Below are 19,635 nucleotides of genomic sequence, written 5' to 3' on the forward strand. Positions count from 1 at the left end.
ATCTTCTCTTTAAAGGGCAGGGAACATAAATACTATTTTGTCTTCTTCATAATTCTGAAGTATGTAGTGTTCAAATATTTGTAGCTTTGAAAAAAGAAATTCAGACATGACCTAACATATGGTCATTAGTTTCACCCAACATTATACACCTGTTGTTACGGGTACCAACAAACAATAGCAATAAAATCTTTTCATTTTCTGTGCTCACCCTCTAGTGGTGATCCTAAGAAGCTAACAAACGGAAGAAAATTAGAAGGAAACATATGATATAAAAACATAGTAAATGACTCAAAAAACAAGAGTTCAGGACAGACTAAATTATCAAAATAAACTCCAAAGTCACCATTTTCCTAAGTCAAGATATGTAGGCTTGAGTCAACTACAAATGCAAGACACCCAATTAGAACTTCCCAAAATGCTTCTCAAGGTAAAGTTTTTCCAAAAATGTCTCCATGGAAATCTCTAGGTTAAGCAAAGTTAAACATTTCCCTGTTCTGTGGGACTTCTCAGATCCCTTATGAATAATGTGACTCTCCAAAAGCAGTCTTTCTCAAACTTTAACCAGCAAACATTTCTTATATTATTAATATAATAACAGCTGGGGAACATCTACAGTAGAAGTTTATAGAATGAAATGAATTATTAATAAGGAATTAGGTAGCTTGATAGATATTTAGCCACGGGTTAAAAAATAATAATAATTACCATGGAAATAGCATGGATTTAGAGAACACTCTGGGAATGATCTCGAAGAAACAAAAATCTCAAAATGAATGGATTTTAATTAAATCTTTAGAAATAATTCAGTATACCTGATACTTTATATCCTAATTTGGAATGCATTTAAATGATCATTTCATAATACTTGTATTTAGTTTAACAACCAAAAAGTCATCATAGAGAAACTATCTATTGAATTCAGACATAAATACAACAGATCTTTAAAATGATTTAAAATACCAAAATAAGCAGAAATAACTTCCTCAGAAATGCCAGAAAAAGAGAAATAGAAGTAAAAATATATATATTTAATTGTACACAAAATAGTGAACGGAGATGTCTTTACCTGGGGTTTCCTCTTAGTGCAGCATGGTGTAGAGCATTAAATCCATTATTGTTAGTGATAGTGACATCTGCTCCAGCTTCTAGAAGAACTGCCAGGATATCATCCCGTTTCTTACTTATTGCATCATGAAGAGGAGTATCACCTTCAGAATCCTTTTTTTAGGTAGAAAAGAGACTTTCATTAGTTCTTCTTTAATCAGTCATCACATGTAATATTAATATTTTACTGAACTGCTAAACAAAGAAAAAGAAACAGAGGCCATATCCAACAACCATCAATAATAGATAATGCTCTGTGTTAAGTATAAATATGCAGGCAAGAAACCATTTTTACAGTAAATAAAATCATAATCTAGGTGAACAACACAATAAACATGCTGTTTACTACTATTCCCAAAGAAAAGGAAAAAATAGGATTAAAAAGTTAAGTATTCAAATATAATTCAGCTAGTAACAAAAATTAATGGGAAAGGACTATAAGAGGATACTAGCAACAACTGTACACCAGTAAATTAGATAGCCTAGATGACATGGACAAATTCTTAGAAACACACAGATTCCCTACACTGACTCAAAAAGAAACAGAAGACTTCAACAAATAAATTCCTAGTAAAGAGATTAACTCAGTAATCAAAAGCCTCCCAACAAAGAAAACCCCAGGACCAGATGGCTTCACAGGAATTTTACCAAACATTCCGAGAAGAATCAACACCAATCCTGTTCACTCTCCCAAAAAATGGAAGAGGAGGGAACACTCCTAATTCATTCTATGAGGACACCATCACCCTCATACCAAAGCCAGATAAAGATACCACAAGAAAACTACAGACCAGTATCTCTCATGAATACAGAAGAAAAAGATCCTCAACAGTAAAAACTAGCAAACTGACTCCAACAGCACATTAAAAGAGTCATACACTATGATCAAGTGGAATTTATCCCTGGTATGCAAGTTGGTTCAACATAAGAAAACCAATTAATGTTATACACCACGTTAACAGAATGAAGGAAAACAACCAAATGATCATCTCGATTGACACAGAAAAGGCATTTGACAAAACCAGCACTCCTTCTTGATAAAAATATTTAGAACGCTAAGAATAGAAGGAAACATCCTCAACATGATAAAAGAAATATATGAAAAACTCACAGCTAACATCCTACTTAATGGTGAAAGACTGACAGCTTTCCCTCTAAGATATGGAACAAGACAAGGATGCCCACTGTCACCGCTGTTATTCAACATTGTACTGGAAGTTCTTGCCAGAGCAATTAGGCAAGGAAAAGAAATAAAAGGCATCCAAATTGGAAAGGAAGAAATAAACCTTTCCCTATTTGCAAATGACATAATCCTATATTAGAAAATCCTGAAAGCTCCACAACAAAAAGCCCCTAGAGCTAATAAATGAATTCAGCAAAGTGGTGGGGTGTAAGATCAATACCCAAGTATCAGTAGCATTTCTACACACAAGCAATGAACAATCAACATCTAAAAGAACGAAATATCAAAGAGTAAACCCAACCAAGGATGGAAAGAACTTGTACACAGCAAACTACAAAACATTGTTAAAAGGAATCAAAGAAAATCTAAATAAATGGAAGGACATTTCGTGTTCATGAACAGGAAGACTAAATACTGTTCAGATGTCAATCTTACCCAAATCGGTTTATAGATTCAACTCAATCCCAATCAAAATTCCACTCACCTTCTTTGCAGAAATGGAAAAACCAATCATCAAATTTATATAGAAAGGGTGGTTGAAGCACAGAAGATAACAACTAACTAATAACAGTCAGTTACAGATTTCTTTGCTCATTTTCCACTCCCACTGCTTCACTTGACTAGTCTCAAAAAATAAAATATAATAAAATGGAATAATAAAAGATTTATATGGGAGGATAAGGGGCCCTGAATAGCCAAGGCCATCTTGAAAAAGAAGAACAAAGTTAGAGGACTCAAACTTACCCATCTTAAAACTTATTACAAAGCCAAAATAATCAAAAAAGTATAGCACTGGCACAAGGACAGATATAAAGACCAATGGAATTGAACTGAGATCTCAAAAATCAATCTTTGGTGATATGGTTTGAAGGTAGAGAGTACACGAGCTATCCCAAGGAAAGGAGAGGGGATAGCCAGATAGATTCTTGTAATGCACTTGGAGTGAAGTCTGTTCATTACCAACAGAGTACTGTGACTATATGCCTGATGTTGCTAAATGTAGGCAATGGTTAGAGAAGAATTTTCTAAATGAGTTTGCCAAACTTAGTGTAGAAAATTAACCCAAACAAGAAGCTGGAATTACCAAGAGTCAAGGAATAACAGGGAAAGAGGAAGAGAAGAAAAAATTAAAGAGAGATGGAAGGGGTCAAATAAAACAAAAAAAAAAAGACCATACCACAAAAGATTACAAAAGCCAAATTCCCAGAACAAAGAAGAAATATGTAAGGAGAATGTGTGGACTTGCAACTTTTGAAATTGATCTTAAAGAAGCACAAAGGTTTTGTGCTCAAAAATCCTCCTGGGGTACCTTAGTAACAGGGGAGGATGAAATCATCATTCAGGGAGATGTCACAGATGACATAATTGATGTCATTCAGGAGAAATGGCCAGAGGTGGATGATGACAGCATAGAAGATCTTGGAGAAATAAAGAAGTGATTTTGAAAACTTGTTCGTAAATTTAATGATCTGAACTGAGAATTGATATGGCCAAAGGGAGGGAGGCCTTTAAAAAAAATTTATATATATATATGTGTGTGTGTGTGTGTATATATATATATATATGTATATCCTACAGTAAAACTGTAGACTACCCTTGTCCTTGGCACGTTTCCACTGTTCTGTACAAGGCTGATTGTTTTTGTTTTTTTTTTATTGCCAAAGTCTAATAAACAGGGGAGACTGTAATGCTTATGCATGAAATAGAACTTAGTCAAATAAAAAAATTTGGTACTGAGAAAAAAAAATCAGTCCTCAAATTTTGATTTTTGACAAGAGGGCAAAGACCACTCAATTAGGAAAGAATAGTTTCTTTAACAAATGGGAAAACTGGATATCCATTTGCAAAAAAAACGAGGACCCCTACCTAACACCTTACGTAAAAATTAACTAAAAATGGATCAAAGGCGTAAAATAAGAACCAGAACTATAAAATGCCTAGAAGAAAACATAGGGAATCATCTTCAGGATCTTGTGTTAGGCAATGGTTTCTTAAACTTTACACCCAAAGCACAAGCAACAAAAGAAAAAACAGATGAACAGGAATTCATCAAAATCAAAAACTTTTGTGCCTCAAAGGACTTTATCATGAAAGTAAAACCATAACCTACACAACAGGACAAAATACTTGGAAACCACACATCCGATAAAGGTTTAATACCCAGAATATATAAAGAAATCCTTCAACTTAAAAAGACAAATAACTCAATTAAAAAACGGGCAAAAGACCTGAATAGACATCTCTCCGAAGAAGATATATAAATGGCCAGAAAGCACATGAAAAGATGTTCAACATCATTAGCCAACAGGGAAATGCAAATCAAAACCATAATTTTATTTTATTACTTTCTATACCTCTGGTACCATTTATTATGACTGATCATACAAAAAAGAATTAGTAACAAAGGAATGCTTACCACAGAACTCAGCAGGTCCTTTAACAGGAATCTAGAAATACCTGCAGAATATAATTCTTTAAAAGATTTACCTGGAGACTGGGATGACAGCCAAAATCCAATAAAGTCTTCACAACTTGAAGATGACCTTTATTGACAGCAATATGAAGTGGTGTCTGTCTGCGCTTGTTGCGAGCATTCAAATCAGCACTGCCTCGGTGTAGTACTTCTATGACAGCACCTTCATCTCCAAAAGCTGCATGGTGAACTGCTCTATCTCCATCTTTATCCTAAAAATTAGCATTTAAATCTGAATTAGTGAATGTTTTAGAAAGAAAAGTAATTTAATTTTCTAAAATACTGAGGTATAGTAATATATCAAGAACCAGATTAATTTGAGAAAAGGAAACAGAATGGAGCCAACAAAATAATTAGAAACTGACTAGAACAGAGATTAATGCCAAACATAAATAATGAGCCTAGATCAATATATATCATACATGTACTAGACCTACAGTTATTAACAGAAGTGATTTGATCCTTCATTACTCAATTTATCAACCATCATGGTAAGCCCACACAAAAATAAAAACAAAAATTTTTTTAAAAAGATTAAGGAGCAAAAACAAAAATTTACAAAGAGTTTTTAGTGACTACAAACTGCACTAACGTTAGTTGAGTGATTTTTTTATTTTTTGAAGGAGGCCAAACAATATGATCTCAATTAGGCCTTGGGGGCAGGGAATAAATAAACATGTTAACAATGATTATCTCAAGATGGGAGGCATATACATCTCTGTATTTTTAAGAACAGAGAAAAATATATTAAATAACACCTCAAAAGATAAAAACAAAGCATCACCCAGCCTAATTCCATACATTCAAAATTCCAAAACTATTTCAGAGAAATCAGCAGGTTTTTCTTACCTTCTGTAATAGGCATGTTTATGAAAAGATGATGGTGGGAATGACCCAATTTCTTAAATTAAAAAAAAAAAAAAAATGTTTTTAACGCAGTAAAAAACCCTGCTTTTTTAAAAGTAAAAAAAATGCCTGTATTGTGCATCATGAAGATCAGAGAGAATAAACATAGTTAATTCCAAAAAGAAATCTCATTACCTTGCCAGATGCAGATGGAGAAATGTATTATAAGGAGACTGCCTTTATTCCAATACTACATCCCAAATTTTGACACCCAGAACAGGCATGCTCTAAAAACTTCCTCTACAGCAGTTATCCCCAATCACAGCCTTGGCCTCTAGATTTTGCAAGGAAATCTGACAATCCACGTGATTACCCAGGATTATTTGAACTATTTTTCAAAGATAATACAGATATATATTGTTGTGATTAAAAACATTTAAAACAAACGAACAGTATTCAAAACAGTTACTGAAGTCAAAGTAGTTCTCGGTTCTTGCATATTTTCTCAAACAGATATTAAAAGTAAAACCACTCATGGTTTAATACTACACAACAGTTGTGACAATCATTGTTGAAAAGACAGGAAGTGGCAAACATGACATAAAAGAGCTGAAATTCAACTCTTGAGCCTCGGAAACAGCAGTGCATAAAAGCATCCCAGGAAAACAACTGCCAAGCTTTTTACAAAAACAACACAAACAATCTATTTCTGGTATTTTGCAAAATGGCAGCATTAGCAAACTGGAACACTGAATAAGAATAAGAACTCTTTATAAAATGTACCAAACATTTATTATTTGGTTGTTAGATAACCACTACTGAAACACTTTCACGCATGTCCCATCAACAGTTTATTTCTAAAAACAAATACTAAAAATAAAAACAATGAAATATATGTAAGTCTAAAGACAATGTATATAAGTTGATAAAAAATATGCATACACATTATAATACAATTACATTTATTTCCAGGTTTCTCTTCTAAATTAGAAAACCTCAGTTGCACAGACCTAAACTTAGGGGTTTTGCTGCTTTCTTCTGAATCCATCTTAAGTACTCCAAATAATTCAGCCCATTATTCTCACTCTGATACTGGCAACAAATGAGATTTTGAGAGGCAATATTATAGCTGACCTCAACAAAGGACTTATGAAAGGAACTCAAATTAAATCTAAAGCTCATCTTGGTTCTTTCTACCCTCCTCCCATCTCTCTCCTCTCAACCCTCCAAAGCCTGCTCTTTTTCCAGTCTCCACTACATATTAGCTGATAGAATCACCAACCATATGGTCAACAAAATCAATATCTCTAAGTCCCATTCATCTGTTTCTTCTCCCTGAGCCCCATATGCAAGCACCAAATTCTGCTTATTTATACTTAAATCTATTGTCTCTTCTCTAACGCTACCACTAACTGATTCATGCCTTCATTCTCACCTGAAATATGATCACAACACTCCCTACCTCCATTTTTTTACCCCAACCCAATCTTCATACTAAAGAACAAATTTTCCCTGTAAAATCCTAATTTTGTATTTAAAATTCTTTAATGTCTTGTTACTATATAAAGAACAGCTTCTTAAAGGCTTAGCTCTGTGGCTTGAGAACCAGACACCCTTAAAAATCAGCTCAGGCAACCCCTCTCCTGTTCAACTTCCCCTCTCAAAAAATTTATTTATCTCTCCTTCTATTATGCCATTTATCACACTACACTATAATTGTTTCCAAGTCTGTACTTTTTTATCTGACTTTGAGCTTCTATGTCTTACTCACCTCTATTCCCAGAATCCCTAGCGTAACCAGACTACAGTTTTACTTGTTACTGTAATGGATATGTTAACTTAGTTCCATCCCTTTACGTGATATTGTAGTTGTTAACTTATGTTAACTGAGTGACTTCCCAGAAAAACCCTCAACTCTTTAGGCTTGGGAAGACAGATCTGAGCCAGGGTTTCCGATCTCCATGCCCCAGTCAACTTGCATTAAAGCTCTTTCTTTTCTTAAAATCCCAATATCTTGGCATTGACTTCTGTGCACATCAGGCAAAGCGAACCCATTCGCTAGGTAACAATTTGGTGACTCTGGTGGGACTGAAATGTTCCCCAGGTCCTTTCTTGCCAAAGGTTCTGGGGCCCCAGAGGAAAGGCTTGTCCAGATGTCAACCCTGCGAGGCCACCTAGACCTTGTTTGTCTGGAGGCCCAACAGTTGAGACCTTCTCCTGTCCCTACTGGCGTTGCAGACCCATCGGTGTGATTTTATCTAGAGAAAAGAAACAGTTCCAGCCTCTGGACATCTAATCAGTGAGTAAAGGAGAAGAAAGAGTTGAGGCTAGTAAAGCTGCCTAGTCGAGTCCCTGACCGGGGTTAAAGTCCCCAAGTCCCTCCATCATCGAAGACCTCCTCTGACCCTATCTCTGTTTCTGAACTGGTTCTGTTCTGGTTGTTGGGTTCCATATCTGATCTGTTTCTGATCTGGATATTGGGTTAGCTGGATCTCTAAAGTACTAGTACTATGTTTGTAGAAATACGGTTAATATAATAAAATTAACTGATTTTTTTAGATAATCATAAGAAATAATAATAGTGCATCAGACTGCAGTCCTTTAAAATGCTAGATAATTGGTCTATGTTTAGTTCAATGAAGAAGAAAAAGATGACATTCTTTGTAACATACCCTGGCCCCAATATAAATTAGAATCTGGAAACACTAGCCGGAAAATGAATTTTAAATTATAACAGTATCCTACAACTAGATTTATATTCTAAAAGGGAAGAGAAACAAGACAAAATCCCATATATCCAATCTTTTATGTCTTTGTATCAGAATAAGAATTTGCAAAAAAGGTACAAATTTATGGTTCAAACTAGTGAGTTTTATATTTCTATGCTTCTGTATTTTTGTGTCTGACTTTCTATTTGTGTCTATTTGATGCATATTTTCCTATCTCCAAATTACAACACCAAATTAATAAATTAAAATTCTTAGGAGACCTCTATTCAGATTGCTAAAAGATAAATAAGTGCTTGCCTATAAATAAGAACTCCTGGAGTCCCAGAAATTGGGAAAGCCAAGTTTCTAATGCTCTTTGAACTCCTCCTATGTTCTCGCAAGCCTACCTCCCCTCCTATAATGATAAGATTTCCTGAATCCTACTGGAGATTCGGTGGGTTTTGCAAAAAAATCAGTCTCATCATTTCAGACTTATGAGCCTGGATACTCAGACCTTTAGTAAAGTGTAGTTAACTAAGACAGAGCAAGCCATCCTTCATACTGCACATACAAATTTCCAACTGAAAATCCAGTAACAGTAAGGAATATTTGTTTTCCTTTTATTAGAACATAAATCTAAATTATAATAGGCACACATATAGAGATAAACATGCACTGCAAACTCCTCAATCATCCACATTAAAGTTAAGAAACACTAAGACTAAACAAATCACTGATTCCCAATGAGAACAACAAATAAACAAAAAACCACAAAGAAAAGTCTCAAGTGTCCTAGAGATAGGAGAGACTTGGACCCAGAGAATCTATATTTGCCTTTTCTCTACTTCCCTCAACCCAGCAAGATTCTTGGATAGACCCAACTGGGCTCCCAACAGCATAATGCTCCACCATATTAGAAAATTCAACTCCTACCCTCAACTACGACTCTGCCTAGAATATTGGGGGATGGGGTGATGTCACAGGAAAACAAATGCTTCAGGTTGTCTTTTCCCACTTTTTATTTTCAATCAGATGCCAACAGAAGTCTAAGGTGAATATTAAATTGCAAGAATAAACAATCCATTTCAAAAAATAGAAGTATGCATACCCAGTATGCATTTCTAGGACATTAATTCTACTCAAAAATAATTTTCAAGCTTATTTTAGTTACCTCTGCTTCTACATCCACATTTTGCTTCAAAAGTAACTTCAAAATGTCAACATGTCCATTCTGACTAGCAGCTTGCATAGCTGTGTGGCCAGCACATTGTCCATTTACCTAAATAAAAAATAAGAAAGGATGAACAAAATTCAGAAATCAGAGAAAGCCAATTTGCACTTATAGTGTAGGCTTAAATCTAGCACACTGAATGATCCTATAATTTAAGTGGTGTTTCATATATCCTAGGACAGACCTCCAGAAACTTTTCTCTAATTTAGAGAAAGGAATCAGACATTTTAAAAGAAGAGTAATTTTCTATTGTTCAAAGAGCTATAGGAGAACTGTTTAGGCATCTGCAAAATTGAAAGAAAAAAAGAGGGAGAAAAGGAGGGAGGGAGAGAGGGAAGAAGGGAAATTAAGTTAGTTTTATATATTTACTCCATTTAGACTATTAAATCTCAGAGTCCGTATTTCAATGGAAAAAGCATAGGGTGAATGGAAAACTTTTCTTAAAGATATTGGCCATTATAATATAAATAAATTCAACTCAACAACTATGTCAACTACCAACTGTAGGCAAACTATCATGAAGGATACATGAATGAGTTAGGAGGATGGCTATGCATAACTAACTATTATGTTATAAAGCAGTAATTTCCAACATTTCCTTCACGTCAGATGTTGCACACATACACGACACCCAAGGATACACCCAGGGCAAAGAACAATCCCTTAACACCACCCCTTTCACTCCCATCCAGAAAACAAGAGAAGATGTTTAAAGGTGGTAGCCTGACAACACATTTATATCCTATCCTTCTTGAAACCAAACTAAAATGATAATAAAATAATTTAAAAAGCAAAAAAAACATCAAGACAAAGAGAAAAGTGAAAAGAGAAAATACAACACATTTTTGAGAAAGAGAAAACAGACAAAGAAGTGTTATTTGGCTTCACAGGGAAAAGGAACTCAAGACAAACTCATAGCCTAGTGATACAAGTATATCAGAGGGTTAACAAAAGGGGCACTGGGAGTCAGTCTTGTGTGCAAGGGTCACTCACACCTGAGGCCCACTTCTCCAACTCAAGGACAGACCTTTGCTCCTATGCATCTAGTCCCTACATAGGAAAAAGGAGGCTTCTTCCCCTAAAGAACTCAATAGTAGCAGTGAACAGACACTACATAATGGCACTTAGTGATGCCCAACAGCTCCACACACCCAATCACCATAATATGTCAGTCAACTAGGTCTCTCCAGGCAGAGAGAACTCCCAATCAGTTTTCTAATGTCTTGTTCAGATATGAACAAGATCTGTTCAGATATGAACAAGATCTGAAGAAGACCCCAATGCAAAAACAAAAACAAAAACAAAGACAAAATAAAATAAAATAAATAATGAAAAGAAATTCTCTGGAAGAAACAAATGGAAGGGGAGGCGGAAGAAAACTTGGGGAATTCAACTAGACACATTCAGTACTACTTCTCATCTAAAAATCAAGAACAGGATGCTATAAAAAACAGCAAAATGGATGCCTGGGTAAGATGGAGGAATAAGGGGCTTCAAGACACAGATTGTCCTCCAGGGCAGCTATTTAATAGCAAAAAACTGTCTGAAACAACCGTTCGGGGGCTCCAGAGACCAGAAGAACTCTGTACACCATCCAGGGAAGAGCAGAAGGAAGACACTGATAACCTGTGGTGAAGAGCTGTGAGTAAAACTCTCCATGCTGTGGAGGCCGGTGCCCATCCCCCACCCTCACAGCATACCACCCCAGGAACCAGTCCCTGACTGGAAAGGCTGGGCTGAGAACCAGCTTTTGATTAGCAAATTAAGAACACTGGGTCCTGGCTCTGAGGGCAGCGACAGTTTCAACCAGCCTATGCAAAAGCAGCCAGCAACCTCGGTTTCAACAACATTAGTGGCAAGGCTAAACGTGGGTAGATTTAAAGCCAAAGTGCCATGTGCACTTTGGTAGCACATATGCTAAAATTGGAAAAATACAGAGAAGATTAGCATGGCATCTGCACAAGGATGAAATACAATTCATGAAGCATTCCATATTTTTTTTTAAATTCTTTTTAAAAAGTCACAGTGCCTTCTTGGGGGTGTGGGGAACAGTCTGCTGAAGGGCAACTCTTCCCCAAGAAAAGAAGTAGGGGGCATATCCCAGTACTGTCTGCAGCTTTTGACCAGCTAATCAGATTGTTGGGACCCAGCTGTGTGCTAGGGTGTCAATCCGCCCCAGGCAAAAGCAGCCTCTATTTCAACCCTGCCCCCAACAAGGGTGGAGTCGCTGGAGACACAGAGGCACAGTACCACCTTAGGTTGAAGAAGACAGCTGAAATCATATAGACAGAAGAACAGATAGAGGAAAGAATGGGAAAATTGAGCAGGGTCTTCAGAGATCTGAATAACAACATGAAGCATACAAACATATGCATCATGGGTGTCCAAGAACAAGAGAAGGGAAAAGGGGCAGAAAGAATATTTGAAGAACTTACGGCCCAAAATTTCCAACTCTTATGAAGGACATAAATATACATGTTCAAGAAGCACAAAATACTCCAAACAGAATAAATCCCAATAGGCCTACTCCAAGACATATATTAATCAGAATGTCAAAGGTGAGAGAGAATCCTGAAAGTGGCAAGGAAGAGATTCATCACATACAAGGGATGCTCAATAAGATTAAGAACTGATTTCTCATCAGAGCCTAGAGAGGCGAGAAGGCAGCAGTATGAGATATTTAAAGTACTGAAAGAGAAAAACTCCCAACAAGAATTCTTTTTTTTTTAAATCTTCATTTTCTTGAGATATATTCACATACCATGCAGTCATACAAAACAAATCATACATTCGATTGTTCACAGTACCATTACATAGTTGTACATTCATCACCTAAACCAATCCCTGACACCTTCATTAGCACACACACAAAAATAACAAGAATAGTAATTAAAGTGAAACAGAGCAATTAAAGTAAAAAAGAACACTGGGTGCATTTGTCTGTTTCTTTGTCTCCCTCCCGTTTTTCTACTCATCCATCCATAAACTAGACAAAGTGGAGTGTGGTCCTTATGGCTTTCCCAATCCCACTGTCACCCCTCATAAGCTACATTTTTATACAATTGTCTTCGAGATTCATGGGTTCTGGGTTGTAGTTTGATAGTTTCAGGTATCTACCACCAGCTACCTCAATTCATTAGAACCTAAAAAGGGTTCTTTAAATTGTGCCTAAGAGTGCCCACCAGAGTGACCTCTCGGCTCCTTTTAGAATCTCTCTGCCACTGAAACTTATTTCATTTCCTTTCACATCCCCCTTTTGGTCAAGAAGATGTTCTCCATCCCACGATGCCGGGTCTACATTCCTGCCCGGGAGTCATATTCCACGTTGCCAGGGAGATTCACTCCCCTGTGTGTCTGATCCCACCTGGGGGGAGGGCAGTGATTTCACCTTTCAACTTGGCTTAGCTAGAGAGAGAGGGCCACATCTGAGCAACAAAGAGGCATTCGGGAGGAGGCTCTTACGCACAATTATAGGGAGGCCTAGCCTCTCCTTTGCAGCAACAGTCTTCCCAAGGGTTAAAACCTGTGGTAGAGAGCTCAACCCATCAAACCACCAGTTCCCTATGTCTGTGGTCATGTTAGCAACCATCAAGGTGGGGTAGGCCAATACCGCTGCATTCTCCACAGGCTCCTCAAGAGGGCTCTACATATTTTTTTTTCTTTTTTTTTTTTGATCAACTGTATGAAAAACAAACAAAAAATAACAATTAAAAAAAAGAAATGCAATAAAAGAACATTTCAAAGAGACCATAACAAGGGAGTAAGAAAAAGACAACTAACATAAGATAACTGCTTTACTTCCAACATGTTCCTACTCTACCCCAAGAAAGTTACCTAATATAGCAACATTTCTGTGAACTTGTTCCTACTATACCCATCAGAAATTAACAGACCATAGTCATTCCTGGGCATTCCCAGAACGTTAAATTTACCCATGATAGCTTATCTGTTCTTGGATTATTGTTCCCCCTTCCTTAATTGCTCTCTATTGATATTCCCCTACATTCTACATTATAAACCATTTGTTTTACATTTTTCAAAGTTCACATTAGTGGTAGCATATAATATTTCTCTTTTTGTGTCAGGCTTATTTCGCTCAACATTATGTCTTCAAGGTTCATTCATGTTGTCATACGTTTCACGACATCGTTCCTTCTTACTGCTGTGTAGTATTCCATCGTGTGTATATACCACGTTTTATTTATCCACTCATCTGCTGAAGGACATTTGGGTTGTTTCCATCTCTTGGCAATTGTGAACAATGCTGCTATGAACATTGGGGTGCAGATATCTGTTCGTGTCACTGCTTTCCTATCTTCTAGGTATATACCGAGAAGTGCAATCACTGGATCGAAGGGTAACTCTATATCTAGTTTTCTAAGGAACCGCCAGACTGACTTCCAGAGTGGCTGAACCATTATACAGTCCCACCAATAATGAATAAGAGTTCCAATTTCTCCACATCCCCTCCAGCATTTGTAGTTTCCTGTTTTTTTAATGGCAGCCATTCTAATCGGTGCGAGATGGTATCATATTGTGGTCTTAATTGGGATCTCTCCAATAGCTAGTGAAGCTGAACATTTTTTCGTGTGTTTCTTGGCCATTTGTATTTCCTCTTAAGAGAACTGTCTTTTCATCTCTTTTGCCCATTTTATAATTGGGCTGTCTGTACTATTGTCATTGAGTTGTAGGATTTCTTAATATACGCAAGATATCAGTCTTTTGTCAGATACATGGTTTCCAAAAATTTTTTCCCATTGAGTTGGCTGCCTCTTTACCTTTTTGACAAATTCCTTTCAGGGACAGAAACTTCCAAGCTTGAGAAGTTCCCATTTATCTATTATTTCTTTTGTTGCTTGTGCTTTGGGTGTAATGTCTAGGAAGTGGCCGCCTAATACAAGGTCTTGAAGATGTTTTCCTACATTATCTTCTAGGAGTTTTATGGTACTTTCTTTTATATTGAGATCTTTCGTCCATTTTGAGTTAATTTTTGTATAGGGGGTGAGGTAGGGGTCCTCTTTCATTCTTTTGGATATGGATATCCAACTCTCCCAGCCCCATTTGTTGAAAAGACCATTATGACCCAGTTCAGTGACTTTGGGGGCCTTATCAAAGATCAGTCGGCCACAGATCTGGGGGTCTATCTCCGAATTCTCAATTCGATTCCATTGATCTATATGTCTATCTTTGTGCCAGTACCATGCTGTTTTGGCAACTGTGGCTTTATAATAAGCTTCAAAGTCAGGGAGTGTAAGTCCTCCCACTTCGTTTTTCTTTTTTAGAGTGTCTTTAGCAATTCGAGGCATCTTCCCTTTCCAAATAAATTTGATAACTAGCTTTTCCAAGTCTGCAAAGTAGGTTGTTGGAATTTTGATTGGGATTGCATTGAATCTGTAGATGAGTTTGGCTAGAATTGACATCTTAATGACATTTAGCCTTCCTGTCCATGAACATGGAATATTTTTCCATCTTTCAAGGTTCCCTTCTACTTCTTTTAATAGAGATATGTAGTTTCCTTTGTATAGGTCTTTTACATCTTTGGTTAAGTTTATTCCTAGGTACTTGATTTTTTTAGTTGCTATTGAAAATGGTATCTTTTTCTTGAGTGTCTCTTCAGTTTGTCCATTTCTAGCATATAGAAACATTACTGACTTATGTGCATTAATCTTGTATCCCGCTACTTTGCTAAATTTGTTTATTAGCTCCAGTAGCTGTATCATCGATTTCTCAGGTTCTTCCAGATATAAGATCATATCATCTGCAAACAATCACAGTTTTACTTCTTCTTTTCCAATTTGGATGCCTTTTATTTCTTTGTCTTGCCGGATTGCCCTGGCTAGCACTTCCAGCACAATGCTGAATAACAGTGATGATAGCGGGCATCCTTGTCTTGTTCGTGATCTTAGAGGGAAGGCTTTCAGTCTCTCACTATTGAGTACTATGCTGGCTGTGGGTTTTTCATGTATGCTCTTTATCATGTTGAGGAAGTTTCCTTCAATTTCTACCTTTTGAAGTGTTTTTATCAAAAACAGATGTTGGATTTTGTCAAATGCTTTTTCAGCATCTATTAACATGATCATTTGATTTTTCCCTTTCGAATTTTTAATGTGTTCTAATACATTGATTGATTTCCTTATGTTGAACCATCCTTGCATGCCTGGAACGAACTCCACTTGGTCATGGTGTATGATTTTTTTAATGTGTCTTTGGATTCGATTTGCAAGTATTTTGTTGAGGATTTTTGCATCTATATTCATTAGAGAGATTGGCCAGTAGTTTTCCTTTCTTGTAGCATCTTGGCCTGGTTTTGGTATTAGATTGATGTTAGCTTCATAAAATGAGTTAGGTAGTGTTCCATTTTCTTCAACGTTTTGAAAGAGTTTAAGTAAGATTGGTATCAGTTCTTTTTGGAAAGTTTGGTAGAATTCCCCTGTGAAGCCATCTGGCCCTGGGCATTTATTTGTGGGAAGATTTTTGATGACTGATTGGCTCTCTTTGCTTGTGATGGGTTGGTTGAGGTCTTCTATTTCTTCTCTGGTCAGTCTAGGTTGTTCATATGTTTCCAGGAAATTGTCCATTTCGTCTACATTTTCCAGTTTGTTGCCACACAATTGTTCATAGTATCCTCTTATAACTTTTTTAATTTCTTCAGGATCTGCTGTTATGTCACCTTTTTCATTCATTATTTCATTTATATGGGTCTTCTCTCTTTTTGATTATATGGGTCTCTTGTCTTTTTGACAAGCTAGGGGCTTGTCAATCTTGTTGATCTTCTCAAAGAAACAACTTTTGGTGATATTTATCCTCTCTATTGTTTTTTTGTTCTCTATGTCATTTATTTCTGCTTTAATCCTTGTTATTTCTTTTCTTGTACTTGGTTTAGGATTGGTTTGCTGTTCATTTTCTAGCTTCTTCAGTTGATCCATTAGTTCTTTGATTTTGGCTCTTTCTTCCTGTTTAATATATGTGTTTAGTGCTATAAATTTCCCCTCAGTACCGCTTTTGCTGCATCCCGTAGGTTTTGGTATGTTGTGTTCTCGTTTTCATTCATCTCTATATATTTAGCAGTATCTCTTGCTATTTCTTCTTTAACCCATTGATTGTTTAGGAGTGTGTTGCTTAACCTCCAGGTATTTGTGAATTTTCTAAGTCTCTGATAGTTATTGACTTGTAATTGTATTCGATTATGGTCAGAGAATGTGCTTTGAGTAATTTCAATCTTTTTAAATGTATTGAGCCTTGTTTTATGTCCCAGCATATGATCTATTCTGGAAAAAGTTCCGGTTGCACTAGAGAAGTATGTGTATCCTAGTGATTTGGGATGTAATGTTCTATATATGTCTGTTAAATCTAATTCATTTATCAGATTGTTTAGGTTTTCAGTTTCCTTATTGGTCTTCTGTCTGGTTGATCTATCTATAGGAGAGAGTGATGTGTTGAAGTCTCCCATAATTATTGTGGAAACATCAATTGCTTCCTTTAGTTTTGCCAGTGTTTCTCTCATGTATTTTGTGGCACCTTGATTGGGTGCATAAACATTTATGATTGTTATTCTTGCTGAATTGCCCCTTTTATTAGTATGTAGTGGCCTTCTTTGTCTCTCAAAACATCCCTGCATTTAAAGTCTATTTTACCTGAGATTAATATTGCTACACCTGCTTTCTTTTGGCTGTAGCTTGCATGAAATATTTTTTTCCATCCTTTCACTTTCAGTTTCTTTGTGTCCCTGTGTCTAACATGAGTCTCTTGTATGCAACATATTGATGGTTCATTTTTTTTTAATCCATTCTGCGAATCTATATCTTTTAATTGGGGAGTTTAATCCATTTACATTCATCGTTATAACCGTGAAGGCATTTCTTGAATCAGCCATCTTATCCTTTGGTTTATGTTTGTCATACATATTTTTCCCTTCTCTCTATTAACATCCTTTAATATACCCATACCGAATCTCTTTAGTACTGAACCTTTCTCCAAGTCTCTCTCTCCTTTCTTTGTTTCTCTGTCCGTAGGGCTCCCTTTAGTATCTCCAGTAGGGCAGGTCTCTTGTTAGGAAATTCTCTCAGCATTTGTTTGTCTGTGAAAAATTTAAGCTCTCCCTCAAATTTGAAGGACAGCTTTGCTGGATAAAGAATTCTTGGCTGGAAATTTTTCTCACTCAGAATATTAAATATATCGTGCCACTGCCCTCTTGCCTCCATGGTGGTTGCTGAGTAGTCACTACTTAGTCTTATGCTGTTTCCTTTGTATATGGTGAACTGCTTTTCTCTTGCTGCTTTCAGAACTTGCTCCTTCTCTTCCATGTTTGATAGTGTGATCAGACTATGTCTTGGAGTGGGTTTATTTGGATTTATTCTATTTGGAGTTCGCTGGGCATTTATGATTTGTGTATTTATGTTGTTTAGAAGATTTGGGAAGTTTTCCCCAACAATTTTTTTGAATACTCTTCCTAGACCTTTACCCTTTTCTTCCCCTTCTGGAACACCAATGAGTCTTATATTTGGATGTTTTATATTATCTATCATATCCCTGAGGTCCATTTCGATTTTTTCGATTTTTTTTCCCCATTCTTTCTTTTGTGCTTTCATTTTCTATTCTGTCATCTTCCAGGTCACTGATTTGTTGTTCATGTTCCTCTAGTCTTTTACTATGAGTATCCAGAATCTTTTTAATTTGGTCAACAGTTTCTTTAATTTCCATAAGATCATCTATTATTTAGTCTTGCAATGGCTTCTTTATGCTCTTCTAGGGTCTTCTTGATATCCTTTGTATCCCGTACTATGGTCTCATTGTTCATCTTTAGTTCTTTGATTAGTTGCTCTAGGGACTGTGTCTCTTCTGATCTTTTGATTTGGGTGTTTGGGCTTGGGTTATCCATATCGTCTGGTTTTTTCATATGCTTTAGAATTTTCTGTTGTTTTTGGCCTCTTGGCATTTGCTTAACTTCATAGGGTTCTTTTAGGATTTGTAGACCAATTGAAGTCCTTATCTCTAATTTATCAGATCTACACCTTTGTGGCGTACACTTTCTCTAACTAACCAGCAGGTGGCGTCCACAAGCCACCGGTTCTCCACAAGCCAGTTCTCCCCTGCTTTGCCTTTGTGTTAAGTGGGGGAGTGAGTCTTATGGGGTCCAATTGGTGTACCAAGTTTGCGTGTGTAGTTGGTGTTGCCCACCCTGTATATGGGGCGTGTGTCTGGGCAGTCAGGGAGGGGAGGTGACTCTAACAATCAAATCTCCCTGGTGTTCCTGGAGTTTTAAAGCTGCTGCAATAGTCTAATCCTTGAGTTCAGTCCTGCCACAGTCTGTCTCTGCCACTGACCCAGAAGTCCTTAGTATTGGCGTATGGCCTCTGAGACTTGTGAGTGGGTCCCTCTTCCAGGCCGTGCACACCCTGGTCCCCTGTTGAGGGATGACTGTGCTATGTCACAGGTGAGTGATGTCCCCCCAGGGCAGTTCTGGGCTGCTGGGCTTTGTAGGGAGGCTCCCAGTCTGCTGAAATGATGGCTGAATGGGGGTTTGTTATTTCACACTGCTCCACCTTACCAACTCTGGGACAATCAGCTGAGGGTGCAGGGAAGGCTTATGTCTGAGCCCATTTTTGTGGTGTGTGCGTGTTATTTGAAGCACTTCCGTCACACTCGGTTGTCTGGGGCAGCTCTGGGTTATGGGGCTGGCAACGGGCAGGAGTGTTTCCTGTCCACCAGGATGATGGCTGTGAGCGGACACCCCCCTTTTCTTGGGAAGTTGTGGTGTTTAGTGAATTTTCTCTGCCACTGGATTATTGCCTTTTGTCTCAGAGTTCTCTTAGTTCTGCTCTTGTCTTGACCTGCCCAAATTGCAAGTCTTTGAGGCTTTCTGTATTGGGCTTCTTAGAGTAACTGTTTTAGAAACATAAAAAAAAAAAGATTAAAAAAAAAAAAAAAAAAAGCCCTCCTCGCAGATCTAATGCGTTATTGAAATGCTAAGAGACAAAGCAATTAGGGTCATTAGGGTCATTAAGGAAAGGTCCAGGGGGCAGACAGATCAGTTTTTCTTCGGGATTTGCATATGAGCCTCAGGGCCTGAGCTCTGCCCTTCCCCTTTCTA

At 37.0% G+C, this 19,635-nt stretch overlaps 1 protein-coding gene, 1 non-coding gene and 1 pseudogene across 3 annotated transcripts in view; 2 read left to right on the forward strand and 1 right to left on the reverse strand.

Moving 5' to 3' along the window:
• Positions 1-19,635, reverse strand: part of MIB1 (MIB E3 ubiquitin protein ligase 1) — a 154,361-nt gene that overhangs the window by 43,400 nt on the left and 91,326 nt on the right. For both annotated transcript variants that reach the window (XM_037805583.1, XM_037805582.1), the window contains exons 10-12: positions 9,486-9,593; positions 4,775-4,972; positions 1,067-1,218 (exon numbers count right to left, since the gene is read on the reverse strand). In XM_037805583.1, the coding sequence (XP_037661511.1) occupies positions 1,067-1,218; positions 4,775-4,972; positions 9,486-9,593 (458 nt within the window). The remainder of the gene's footprint in view (positions 1-1,066; positions 1,219-4,774; positions 4,973-9,485; positions 9,594-19,635) is intronic.
• Positions 1,354-3,726, forward strand: LOC119511861 (annotated as a pseudogene).
• LOC119511922 lies at positions 11,441-11,544 on the forward strand. The gene has a single exon (XR_005212268.1). It is a non-coding gene; the product is annotated as a U6 spliceosomal RNA (small nuclear RNA).

This window comes from Choloepus didactylus, chromosome 16 (genome assembly GCF_015220235.1).
Source record: "Choloepus didactylus isolate mChoDid1 chromosome 16, mChoDid1.pri, whole genome shotgun sequence".
NCBI classification, from domain to species: domain Eukaryota; kingdom Metazoa; phylum Chordata; class Mammalia; order Pilosa; family Megalonychidae; genus Choloepus; species Choloepus didactylus.